The sequence below is a fragment of the Seriola lalandi genome, unplaced genomic scaffold, assembly GCF_002814215.2.
Source record: "Seriola lalandi dorsalis isolate HSWRI2012SDOR001 ecotype SW California unplaced genomic scaffold, Sedor1 jcf7180002053069, whole genome shotgun sequence".
Lineage (NCBI taxonomy): Eukaryota > Metazoa > Chordata > Actinopteri > Carangiformes > Carangidae > Seriola > Seriola lalandi.
This window is the reverse complement of record NW_019523622.1, coordinates 368,851-382,931: the sequence shown is the minus strand read 5'-3', so window position 1 is coordinate 382,931 and position 14,081 is coordinate 368,851. Positions and strand designations below refer to the sequence as shown.

The 14,081-nt window shown below is 41.2% G+C and overlaps 1 protein-coding gene across 3 annotated transcripts in view; it reads right to left on the bottom strand.

Moving 5' to 3' along the window:
* Positions 1-942: 942 nt before the first annotated feature.
* The window catches only part of plppr2b (phospholipid phosphatase related 2b), a 52,241-nt gene continuing 39,102 nt past the window's right edge, over positions 943-14,081 (bottom strand). For 2 of the 3 annotated variants that reach the window (XM_023400893.2, XM_023400892.2), the window contains 5 exons: positions 6,020-6,140; positions 5,291-5,541; positions 4,325-4,501; positions 3,475-3,605; positions 943-3,114 (listed from right to left, as the gene is read on the bottom strand). In XM_023400893.2, coding sequence (XP_023256661.1) covers positions 3,006-3,114; positions 3,475-3,605; positions 4,325-4,501; positions 5,291-5,541; positions 6,020-6,140 — 789 coding nt within the window. In that variant the 3' untranslated portion in view covers positions 943-3,005. Of the gene's footprint in view, positions 3,115-3,458; positions 3,606-4,324; positions 4,502-5,290; positions 5,542-6,019; positions 6,141-14,081 lie in introns of all 3 variants that reach the window. The other variant, XM_087172520.1, reaches the window with a different exon arrangement.

The window sequence follows — 14,081 nt, the reverse complement described above, 5'->3', positions numbered from 1 at the left end:
CAAATGTGCTACCAATGACAGACTGAGTAATTTATACACAGGCTACTAATTGTACATACTACGTTTTACATCTGCACTTCCATTGCCATTACCCAGCTGGCCACTAAGTGGCAGTACTGTCCCATTAGTGTGTCCCACTTCCTCACAACATATCATTCTAGTGTGTTTACACTGGAAAAGTGACAACATTAACTACACTCAAAATGTCAGTAAGCATATTACATCTGTTTGATTTTTGCTATTGAGGGACACTATTTTGCCTTGATGCAGTGCAAAAAGAAATTGGGGAGCGATGCACAGCTGCACAGAATTAACACAAATTGCAGATGGTGGTGAAAAAAACCCCATGTTGTTCTCTTTGTGAAGTTTGATTGGCAGAAGCAATCCAAGGTGTCAGTTCCTCTGTCAGTTCCTCTGCCACTTCCTGTGAGTACTAACCGTTAAAGTGCATTAAGTCTCTTGTGAGCAAACTGGTAAAACTGTGTGATTTGAAAAATTAGTAACATATTGTATACTATCAGGATGTAACGTGCAGTATTATGAAATGGTGACAAAACCCCAATGTTTTAGTTCTTCAAACACAGTTCTTTCAGCCTATTACGGTAAAACACACAGATAGGGCTTTTCATGGAAAACTATTTTGACACTTCACGGTAGGAAAAGCAGGAGTTGTTCCGAATGGCAACACTCAAACGTGGAGTGAAAAGCTGGCCTTCACAGGGATGGAGGAGACTTAACTTAGTTTGAATAGGTGGATAACAGCACACATATTTAAACAGCCTCTCATTGAGGAAATTCATAGCGTTGCACTTGTGTGTACTCATCAAAAGTGATGACCTGAGAGAAGGGCTCAAACCTTGGCCCCTTTCTTACCTCCGCACAGCAGGCCAATCATAGCTCAATTCTTACTTGCAAATGACAAATGTAATTCAGGCAGTAATGTGTGGTAATTGCAATTTATTTTGGTAAATAAATACAAAACAGAGACATTTTAACATGAAAATAACATTATTTGGACAGTTATGGTGTTCTCTATCTCTTCAGTTGTTTACAAAAAAAAAAAATCTGACTGAAAAGTTTTACTGTAGGTAATCTCAAAGCTATTATGAGCACCTACTTTTATAACAGGCATTGTTAGGACGCCTTGGCAGGGGTCCTTTGAAGGCCTGCAGTTACACACAAGCACAAGTGTGTAATTATAGCAGCTACCTTTTGACAGTTTCACTTAAGAAAACACATTGCCAAATTAACAGTTATGCTGCCATACTATGTGCTCATCATTAACATACACACAATTTCCGAAAAAGCACACACATACACACACGCACACACACCCTTAATAAAACCATAGCGATGTCTTCTTTATATATAACCCACTGCGTATTCTCTTACTAGTATAACCTGTCTGCAGTGTCCTTGTGAACTGAGCAGAACCAAAGCAAGTTGTGAGCCAAACACACCGACTGCATGCCGTGAAGATTTCACACACTTCTCCACTGCGCTACATTCCTGCTTCATATCAGGCTACTACTCATGTTCCTAAAGACAGCTTCAGGTAGCTTCACATTGTTCACACAATTTAAACATAATGATAATGTTGTATATACTGCGTAAAGAAACCTATTTACTGTACAAAACTATACAAAACTCAGAGATCTTACCTCTGTGGTATACACTGGTCTTCGCCATTGGATTTATAGAGACGGTGTGAGGAAATGATGGTGGACTGAAGCGGGGGAAACAAAGACAAACTGGACAGGACAGATGCAAAACAGTAGCAAACTGATGTCATTACCACTCTTATAACACATTCATTTTGGAAACACAATTTGCGTGTGACATGGATTTTAAGACGTATCGTATTGGTGTCCTGTATTTAGATAGAGGTAATTTAAAAGGGAAAAAAAAAGAAGCACGAAAGGGTGGAAGTGAAACAGGAGAAGGTGAACTGTGTGGAAACTAACACTGACAAAGATCTCCGCATGAAAACAGGCAGTCAAAGTCAAATGATAGAACTTTCCAAATATTTCACAGCGTGGACACAGAACTACGGACAATTACAACACACGCACGCACGCACGCACGCACGCACACACACACACACACACACACACGCCGACACACACAGACTGAATAATAAGTAGCTAAAAGATGTCCATCTGATGAAGGTTGATGGAAATCCAGTTCAGTTCACTACAAGGATGAATTAACTGATGCTCCAAAACAAATGTGGTATCACAAGCACAGCTCTAGTGTGTGTAAATGTCCCTAATATCACTTCACACAATATACAGCAAGGGATCAAACCAATATCCCCCCGAAACTAATAAGATACAACACAGTTTCCTGAACACTAAATTGGTTCACCTGTGCTATAACTGACAAAAGTGCTTTCCTCTTTGACAGCGTCTCTTGTTCGTTTTTTAGGACAGGAACAATTCTGTACCATACTACTCGATGGTACCTGCATGTTCATTACATAAAGGTCTTTGTTTTTAATCTTGTCCTGTGTTTTTTTTAATTGTCCTGAGTGTTAGAAAATGGTCTTTTGAGGACGATCCACATGTGACTGGGATTTTCTTCCATCCCCAAACCCTCAGCTCAGCTGAGTTTTTTTTTTTTTTTTGATGAAGTGTTTTATCAAGTTTTCACCAGCCAACAGTCTTCAAAGTCACTGTTGAGGAAAAAAAGGACAGGGGAGTAGGACACAGTATTGCTTCAACAGCTCTGGCTTTGGCAAGTCTTTCATTGGGTCTTTTACACCCAAAAGAAAAGGGAGGCCATCTCGGAGGACAAACAGGGAAGAACAGGACAGAAGGACAAGTCTCCATCTCCTATTGGTCCTTAGCGGATGACAGGTTTCAGCCAGGCTCGCCATGTGCACATGTCGCTGTCCCGGTTCCTGTTACTGGTGGACCTTCACACCTGGGTTGATTTGACTCGTCGGAGAGGATGTCGTCCGTTGGGGTGGGCGGGGCAGGGTGGGGGGCATTCAGAGGGCAGGTCTAGACTGCGCTGGTGAGGCAACGCCGTGAGGGGAGGAGAACATCGGGAGGGGCGGGGGAAGGGATTGGCTGATGGTCATGTGATCTCAGAATACGGTAGCCCTGGAGCCTAACAGGTTGTGAAAAAGAAAGAGCGAAGTTTAGGAGAGAGAGAAGGAGGGAAGGAAAGAGTAGAAAACATTTGAAAACATTTGGGAGAAACCTGAAGGAATAGAGAAGATAAACTCGACTTGACTGAAACGGTACGAGACAAGACTGCAGAATGACGATGTCTAGAGAAGAGAGAGGGTGCACACAACAGATATCGGACAGAGAGAAGTGCGTAGGAAACATTCAGACAACATATTTCAATATAAATATTTGCCTTGCCAAACCCTCCCATTAAAACAATCACATGCACACATATACTATTAATCATTTAAACTATTTTATCAATGTCCCCCACTCCCTTACCTGGAGGCCACTTAACTTTTCGAGTGGACTCTCCACACGGGGCAGGCTGAGGAGAGGGAGCCCGATGGAGGGCTCTGGACGCTGTGCAGGAGGAGGAGTCGCCACTGCTATTTGGGTTGGCTGAAAATTGTTGATCACACATGACACCTGATGAAGAGCATAGAGCGGAGGTAAAATGAAAAAGGAGGGGAGAGATTCGCTCCACTGCACCACAGAGATGGATGATTTTCTGTTGTGTGAACTGCTCGGAGAGTGCATGGAAACAGATACTGAAGAGGGCACTTACAGTACGAGAGGGAGAGAGACAGAGATAAAAGAGAGCGAGAGGAAGAATGAATTGTGGGAGGAAGCACTGAAAGGAAGCTATAGTCTTCAGGATGAACCACAGGCAGCACTTTGATCTCCAAAGTTAACACCGTTCCTAGAAGTTGTTTTTTTTCTGGAAAATTGACTTAGGCCAAAAGGTCCAAGACTAAATGAGACTATTCGAATGCGCTTTCAGTTCAATCCATTCGCATTCATAGTTGTAACAGCGCGTGCGTGTGTGTGTGTGTGTCCTCTATCACACAGGCAGTAAGGCTATTTCATCTCCAGTTCGCCTTAATCGTCAGTCCATCCTCCCACCATCTCTCCTGCTCCCCATATTACTCCAACACTGCTCTCTCTTTGCATTTTTTCTCCCATCATCATACTAATCCTTCTCTCTAGTGTTTCCCTCCTGTCTCTCTTCCCTTTTCCACCCATCTACCACTATCTCTTCCTGCTCTCATACCTTTTTTTTTCTGATCCCTGAAATTTTATCTATCTCTTCTTCCAACCTCCTTTCCCTCACCACTCCTCTCCTCCCTCCCTCCTCTCCTTCTCACCAAGAAGGCAGCGATGGCCCCTCCGGTGACAAACCCAGCCAGGACGTCGTTCCAGTGGTTCCTGTGTTCGGTCACCCTCACCACTCCCACCAGCACCGCCAGAGACAGCAACACCAGGCACAGGGTGGGCTTGGTCAGACGGGTCCCTTTGGTCCGGAAAACCAGGGTGACGTACATCTGGAGGATAGAAATATACTTGAAATAAGAAATGTTGTGTTCATTTTTTTCATGTGAGCTGAACCAGGTGCTGAATCCACCGGTCGTCAGTCAGCTGAGACCATTCAAACTGTGCGACAGCTTGAACAACCTAATAGGCTGAACAGCTTGAATTTAGCCACAAGAGGCCGCACTCTGCAGTGATTTTAGAGCTGCCGAGTGGTCTGATGAGGCACAGCAGACAGCGCCATAACACACCGCCATCATTTCTTTACAATGACAGAAACATGGCAATGCAATTAAAAAAAGAACAAAGGTTTTATAAAAGTTTTTTTTATCAGCGATACTTAAATCATAGCTGCAGTAAATGTTTAAACCAGAAAAGTGTATTAGGATGACTTTGTTGAGAAGCCTTACATGCACACATTTACCTTGGGAAAGAAAAAACTCTGTTGGTTAAAGATCTAAAAACAGATCATTGCCAAATTAAAGAAAAAAATCTAAGAAAATAAAGAGGTCATTTGTGTTAAGATTCACTGATGATGATCACACACAGAAAAAAATCATTTTAAAAGTATGTACGTACCACCATATGTGGAGAAAATCAATAATTATTGAATATATAAAGTGCTTTTTTTAATGTCTATATTGTTACCTGACCTTATCAATAATCTACTTTATAGAAGTTTAAATTCAGTATTATATATATATATATATATATAGTATTATGCTTTCCAACAGCATGACCTAACCAGACCAGACAGATGTCAGCCAGCCACCTTCACCCACTGCCCCAAACTCGTTTCCTACCACTGTGTAGATGGCTGAATAAAAGCTGAGAGCTGCGTCTTTGGAAGGGAAGGATTTTCGGGCGGACGCCACCAGGTATGGGTTTCCTGTGCAGGCTCGACGCTCTGTGATATAATGCAGGGGAGACTGGCAGCCCAGAGCTGTGTAGTTTGGCTTGCAGGCAGACAGGAAATGAGGGGTCTGGTTTCCTGTCACCACTTGACCAGCATTGGCAAAGATGGTGGTGGTGAAGAGGCCAAAGGAGTAGACACCTGTGTGTGAAAGAGAGGAAGTGAGAGAGAGAGAGAGAGAGAGAGAGAGAGAGAGGGAGCGTGTGCATATGTGACTCAAAAAAGAATCAATGAGAGTGGCGAAAGAAACTCAGATGGGAATTAAAATGGGTACGCTGACTGCTGCCTGTGTGGGAGTGAAAGGCCAGACAGACATAGCCCTTGCTTTTTTGCTTCTTAACTTCAGCGTGTCACTTTAAAAGATTCATAACTTGAATAAATACAGGCTACATGACATGATGAAAAAGGTCACAGAACATCAACAGAACAGGACATAAAGAGAAAAGCAAAGGAAATTAGTCCACGGCCCCCAAACTAAAGACAAGAGCTCTTTCTGCCCAGTCCACATCCTGCATGACAGAGGAGTGCTGGTGCAAGTCTTAATGAGCCTTGACTCCAGAGTACAGAGGCTGTATTAGTCAAAGCTGAAGAACCTCTGATCTTTAGGACGTTGACTGACCCAGAAAACGTACGATCCTACGGAGGAGAGGGTTGAAATAGCAGCAGTCAGCGGTCACTATGGTCTTCTCCTGGGCTCCCTCTGTCTTCACAAAGAAACTGGTCACTTCCCCGATTAGAATCTGGGACACAGAAAGAGAGAGAAACCACAAACAGAAAGCAAAAACTGTGAAGTTAAGGATTGATCAGCTCCACTGAATATTCTGTCAGTTAAATAAGATACTTTGCAAAATTATTCATGAGCTTTCCTCTCGCAGCCTTGCAACAATGACATTTTTCCTTGGCCAGCTTCTTTAAATTTCCCTCACCACTGGGATGATTATGCTGCATTAGTAAACCCCAACATTAACACCTCCCACTCACTCTCAGCAGTGGGAGTTTCTCAACCTCAAAGTCTCATTTATAGATTCGCTAACTCTCTGTTTCTCTTTATCTCCGTACAACTTTTATTGAAGCTCCATAAAACCATGACTTTACTTTAATTAATAACGTTATGCAGGTTAACAACCTCAAAAGTGAACGTTGGGTTTGCCAGATAACATAAATTAAACATATCTTCCATGAAATACTTGAAATGTATTAGCTAATGTTTTACACCACCCTGCTCAGACCTTAATAAAACCTCCATTATAGTTTTACTGTTACACCCCTTAACACATTTTGAACACCGATTTGAAGAGCACACACCCCCAAGCCTCTGGCAGCCATTTTAGAAGCAGTTTTAAGAATTTAAACACCAAGTGAAATCAGCAGGACTCTGATCTCTTCCGACAGCGGAATAAATTGACTAAACACCACAAAACACCTTCCTGGACACCTTTCAACCCTGCACACTACACCTGTGTGATCAGGGACAGATGTAGGTTACATACTCATACAATATACATGGCCCATAGTCAGGAGCGTGGGACGATGCTAATGCACCAAAGCTAACTGCACTCAGTGTGACAGATGAAGGCTGAGGCTTACTCTAGTATTGAAGTTCCAGATTCAGAACCACCAATGGAAGGTTCACTGGGAGTAGTGGGGCTTGTGTGTCTCCATAAATTATGTCATGACCTTGAGTGTTGCAAAGCTATGCACCACTCCACTTATGGACGGGTGCAGTGGATTTAAACTCTAACCTTGAAAGAACCGTAAAACCCTGCTCACTGCACACTCACTATCCCTCATTTTGGTCCCCTGACCTTCGTCATGCAAAACTGAAACACTGTTAATAAAGGGAGTATAAGTGATCAGCAGTGTGCATTATGGACTGTTCGGCCGCCGATCATTATCTTCATTATCATAAAAAAATATGGGAACCGGTAGACCAGAATTAATGCTTCTAGTCACCCATCACCTGTGGTTAATACTCTGGCGGCTGAGGCTGAGAGAAGCACTGCTGTGTAGTGTAGTCCTGCCTTCCACCCTGTTCAATGCACTGGCACGTGACAAAACAAAACAAAACAACATGTCGGCTGATCTCACTCATAGATGACAGGTAACAGCTGCAAAAATCGGGGATCCGTACATTGAAATGTTTTTTGGTTCTTTCACGTTCATTCACGGTGAAAACAGTTTTTTTCTGTTCACTTTCAGAGCAGTCCTGGTGTTTTGAACCTCACCTGCTCGGTGATTGACAGTAACAATGAAAATGAAACAGGGTGATGCTGCTAAAAGCTCAGCAAACCTTCTAAAGAAATCCTATGGAGAAAGAAAAAAATTATGTTTGAAGTCTTGCTAATCTTGAACATTATCATATGTTGGCTTCAACTTCTTCAGAAAATGTCACATGAGACAAGTCTTGGACCTGCCTCAACATTATCCTCACCAAGCACACACACATTTGATGATGATTTATTTATTTCTGCAGGGAGGTTTTTGCGGAGGGGTCAGCCATAAATCATCACGCCTAGAGCTGGTGGAGGTTTGGTACCTTGCTGCAGGCACTTTGGCAGAGCCGGTGGGCGCCAGCGATTAGACAGCTGGATTATATGTAGCTCTTTTTCTTTTTTTTTTTTACCTCTAGGCTGCTTGAGAATCACGTCACCCACTGCCCATGATTAAAATGACTCCATACTCCCACCAAAAGCACTACTGAAAGCCTTAAGACTGCCTCACAGTAGATGCCAGCAGCAGTGCTCATTATGCTGTATTGTTAGGCTCTGGAATAGTGTTTTGGTATTTAGGTTAAAATGAGTATGCAATACTTGAAAAGAAAAAATCTGTTAAATATTCCTGAGCCCTTACAACAATGTAATGGCAAGATTGGAACAGCGGACAGTCATTGTGCACTACAATATAACAGTACAAAGAGTAAATCCAGCTTTGGAAGCTGATTGGTGTAGCCTGGTCCAGCGCAAAAAAAGCATACAGCCTCAGTCAAAATCTAATTTTTTCTTTCTGTCTTTTCACGGGTCAGTCTTTCCTTTCTTTTCTTTTCTTTTCTGTTTAACTTCTCTTAGACAGGGACTCATTGCATTCCACCATGAAAGCATCCACATCACAGATTTCATCCTGCCATGATAGGGAGCAACTTGTGTGTTCATTCATCCCCTCCTTCAAAAGACAGAGATGCTAACTTACTCCACGATGGTCATATATAACGCAGTGAAAAGTGGTCCTAGCTGGCCCACGGAGTATCTGTAAATTTCAGTGCGGTGCTCAAACCTGTTGAGCCCCGTCTCTGTTAGAACTACGGCCACAGTGAAATCCACCGAGCTGGCAATACTACAAAGGGGCTGCATTTTTTAAGCTTTCCTTGAAACACACATTTGCCATGGCCCTCTGATTTTCAGAGAGGCTGTTGCAGGAATTGAAAACAGCGTTCCCTCATTTCTTTTGAACTGGATTTATTGTGGTGTAAAAATGAATCTGAGCATCTGTGGTTTGCGGACGGAAACATGTGTAGTGAGATGATTACATACTCAGGAAGCAACACTGTGAAAAGACTCAGAAGATGACCATCAGAAGAGAGTATCTTTGTACGCGTGTTCATACAAAAAAAACCTATTAAGGCTAACTGTGACATAAGATTGGTGTGTTGCTCTCAGTCTAGCTTATGTTAAAACTCTGAATAAACTTTACTGTCCTGATGTATTTATGGGAGTTACTCGTGTGACGTGAATGTGAAGGGGATGAAGAGTGGAGGAGACAGCAGCCAAACTGAGATTACAGATTAAAGAAAAGAGGTTGATTGCAACATAAATAAAAACTATCAAAGGCTTATTCTGAACTTGCCAAATTGGTTTAAGCAGCTGTCTCTGCGATGGGGCCATATTTTTAAAAAAAGCCTTCCGAGGAAGCTTGATGATTTAAGTGGTGTGTGCATTAAAAAAAAAGGAAAGATGCACACAATACAAACATTGCCACTAGCATAACTTCAAAAGGGAAGACACATCGTCAGGGCAGCAGGATGCGTAACGATCGTAGCTGCTGTAGCCACAACAAGCCCACATGCACTAAATGGCTGCAGCACACGCACATACATACACCATGGGCAAAACATAAACCTAGTGATGCTGAAAATAAGAAAAGGAAATGAATAGTAATATCTGAATCTGCTGTGAGATCCGTTTGTCTTTATGGCACTGAAGACTTGAGCCAATTTTTAAAGTTCAGCTAAATTTGGGAAATAATAACTGTGACATCTATTGTTAATTATTACAATTTACCAATTAATGTCTAATTAATGTACTATCGTTTCAGGCAACATACACAGTTAGTATATATGGATAGCGGTTCTGAGAACATTAACTCCTTTAGAAAGGTCTTTTACATTCTGTCTACCTACATTGCCCTATCTCCATACTTTTGACGGATATTTTCAAAAATGAGCCAGCTGATTCCTTGAAGACAACATCAAACCAAAGGAATCGAGTTCTGAGAGACTGAAGGGCATGCGGGAACAGAAGGGGGGGAAGCGTTTTCTGATGTGCATATCTAGACATTTGTTAGTGATACAGAAGCTCCTGGTGTGGAAAATGGCTTCCTAAACATACATTTGAGGGTTTACATTTGGATGAATTATTCATTTCCAGTGTGACGGCAGCACTGTTCATCATCATTTTACAGCTCGTGCTGAATCGTGTATAACGCAGCAGCACGGACACTGAATGGTCCTGTTACTTTTTTCTCTCTCCCTGCTCCACGCTGTGATGGAGAATGAAGTCTACGTCCCCATTAGTGAAGCCGTTGCCATGTCCACCCCTTTATCACTTGCTCAATTACTTTTTTCAACTACCCCCAAGCTAATGTGTTCACAGTGTTCACATCGATATTCAATGATGATGGGTTCCCACTGAGTTGGTACATGCTACATTTCACCAACAGCCCTGTATTCAAAATTGTCAATACTAATCCCTTTTCATACTGATCTCACTGAAAGGTTACTTCCTGCTGCTTTACTGAACATCCACTTTAATCGCAATAAAAGGTCTGTAATAGAAAAAATATAAAAATGTATTGATAGCACACATCTTAGAGATAACCTTGGTTCTCTCCAGCAGCTTGTATTTCAGAAGTCTCTGTTTACTAATCAATATTAATAGAAAGAATACAAAAGCAATCTCTTGATCTTTTATTAGTGCAAAACTTGCAGATATTTAACAGATGTTTTATGGAAGCTCTGTGGTTTATTTGATATTAAAATAACAGCCGACAGAATGAAGGACGGCTGGACTGGAAGCTCAAGTTTTATATTAAAGAAATGTCCTGGATTCATATTGTTCATGCACACTTTTACATGTCATCTGAACCATTTTAGTAAAGTTTAACAGACAATGAATAACATTGAATAACAAAGATAACAAATCTCACTAATGTGTCACTGGAAAGTTCTGATTTTACCATACATGTCCTGGACCGCAGAATACTCACTGCATCACACTCAGTATTTAAAGCTGCACTAATCAATATTTTTGTATTAACAATGGATAAAATGACTTTATGTAATATGTAACGCTTGTAGTGAGAAACCCACAAAGAATTGTCATCTGACTCCGCGGTTCCCATCTGCTCTGCAGAGCGTTTCAGCATCTTTCAGCTAACTGTTGGTTTTTACAGCCTGCAACATTAGTGTTTGGGTCACTCCTACTGCTCTGCAGCTGTTGCTACTTGCCCAGAAAAAAACACAAACAAAGTTAGTGATTAGCTGGTGAGCATAGTAGAGCATTTGTCAGCTAAACAGTCAGATATTTCCCTCAGGATTTGGTGGAGACCAAAACCAGAGCTAAAAGAGAGGGAATATTGGACGTACATTCGCCAGGTAAGCAGAGACATGACTTCAAATGAAAGCTAATGTTGCTGTGTATCTGCTGGATGAATAAACAGGCAACCACTTACTAACATGTTGTTCAAAACATCTATTATCACCAGGGATAATATTCCAATGTCGTGTTTACAGCTTGTTGTGCTGCCCACAAATGGCCAAAAATATTCATTAAAATGCAGTTTTAAATCTTTGGTTGTGGCCTTTTTTCAGTTTTGATCATGTACATTTTAAAGCTTCAGATATAAACCGAGGACTACTGATGTTAGCGATTATTGCAGCCACAGCGTTTATGCTAACATATAGTGGTGTGCAAAAAAATCTATTCACATTAGAATTGTGACTCTGTCTCTACCGATTCAGAATCGATTCATAAATTCCAGAAAATCAATTACTATTTTTTTGTCTTGTACTGTAACAGCATTGGTTTACATTGTTTCCTGACATGAGTTTAACTCGGCAAACCTATAGATGGTGTCGTATTGGTTTCTGCCCAGATTTTCCTCTTTGGTGTGAGCAAGAAGAAAGTGTAGTGAGCAATAAGGAAAAAGTACTTCAACCTGCTCCATCTTCATGAAGGCAAGCGTTTGGGCACATTTGGGATTTTATAATCTCGAGGGGAAGAAGGAACTCGATAAGACCCATGTTATACACATTTTTAAGCGCTTAAAGATCCAGTCATTACTAAAAACAACTGAAATGGCCAAGGTCGTCATATTTATATTTAAGGTGTTAATTGATTTCCAAACGTCAATCATGAATAGAGTAACACATGAAGGACAGCTGCACAGTGAATTAAATCGTTAATTAGTAAACATGAAAAGGCAGAAAACATCCTTTCATTCATCACTCACTCTTCTGACGTTTCTTTATTTGTGATGCATCGCCAAAGAAACATGACAAAGTCAACTTGTTAAACCTGGACAGCTTGTGCTGCTTCCACAGGGCTGCTGGAAATGAAAGCTAGCTCAGCTACGTTTTCATCGCCTAGCCTATTAGCTTTGCTGGACCTCTGCCTGCACTGCAACTGTTTCCCTGAATGGATGTCTCCAATGTCGCTTCATTTGGTCGACACAAGTAAATGAAATCATTCAAAACACTGAGTACTTGTGTTCATTCACCTATGCTGCTTGATTCCACGCTAATTACAACCTTCTACATCTATGGTATCTGCGGTGTCTAACACTACTTAGCTGGATGTTTGGTCGACTGCTGCATCATATTCTCAACATGATGAAGCTGCTCATAAAGTCAGTCAAACATTAAAAAAAAGAAAGTTAGCTAATGTATAGCAAATACCTAAAACACGTAGTTTTGTGTATTATCTGACAGTTTATAACATTGAAACACTGAGTGATCAGCCTGTTTAAAATCAAACATGACCTTAAAATACCATCTTGCCTCAAAAACAGCAGTGTGGCCCTCTGTCTGACGGCTGTTACGCAGGCCACAGCTTCATTTCAGCAGAAATCACACACAGGGACATCAACAGTGAATGCCATTTGACATTTACAACACAGCACCTGCAACTCATGTCATTATCTTTTTGTCATTGTCATTTAGACAACAACTTTACAAGCACAAGGACACCCATACTGGCATGTTAGCAAACAAAAGGAAGTGAAATTGAAGTGAAATGAGCAAACAATATACACCTGGCTGGGAAGCACGGAGTGAAAAAAAGGTCTGAAAGGTCTACAAATAAAGGGTCATATTCCCTAACAGAAAGTTAATGAAAAAAGGTGAGGAGAAAATAAACAAATAAACAAATAGTAATAATGTATGAGTTTGTGTGTGGAAGAAAAATTATTAAGAGGCAAGAGGATCTGACAAAAAGTAGAGAGCGTCTGGGAAACAAGCCACAATTGTGAGGATGAAGAAGAGATGGACTGACATTCAGGGATCCTGAAACACAAAACACAACTGATTTCCACTGCTTCCAAAGTAAATGGCTGCCTCTAATGGAGGGGAGGATGGTGGGGTCATTTTTTGAGGTATTTTTGAGGTTCAGTGGATATTTTGAGGTTTAGAGTGTTGCAGACTGTCAGTGTGTGCCTGATCATATTGAGGTGATTGCTGCCATCCCTCTGTACGTCATTAGACAACGTCCTGTCAGGATCATAGACTGTGTGGTCAGGATTGAAGGTCAATCTAAAAGGGTGTTTTTGAGGCCTTAAAACAGTGCATGGTCACATTTTTTGTTACATATTTTTTTCTCTTCTTTGTCTGTCGGCGTGAAGTCATAAACAGCAAGGCTGCCGGGGTTGGAGGTGAGTTTTATCCTTCCAGTGTTTCTCTACCCTCACCGAAACTCATTTCATTGAAATATTTAGTTTATATCGCAAGAACGTGGAATTAAATCAACTTAACAACTATGAGTAGTGCAGCATACTTCAAGCCTCTCATTCGAAACCAGGGCTTTTTAGAATACAGGTACGAACTCAAAATTGTGTCATGATCCTAGTTCTGTTTGAATTACCTGATAAAAGGAAACAACAAAACATATGAATCACCAGACTGTGAACTAAAACACTGAGTAGGCGATGTTGACAGAACTTGGTTGAAATGAGGACACTTCACTATCCTAAGGGGATACCTTAGAATTCATCTGAAGAAGATGTTGCTATTTGGTTCGGGAAATAAAAATGCATCCAGTTTAAAGATGTTTCATTTTTATTATGAAATATTAATATGCAAGAGAAGGTTTTGTGATCATATAAAGAGGACAGAGCCCTGCCAAACGGTTCAATGTTAACTTTCAAATTGTAATTTCCAAAGTCTTAGTGGAAGATAAAGGTTTCCACTGGAAATC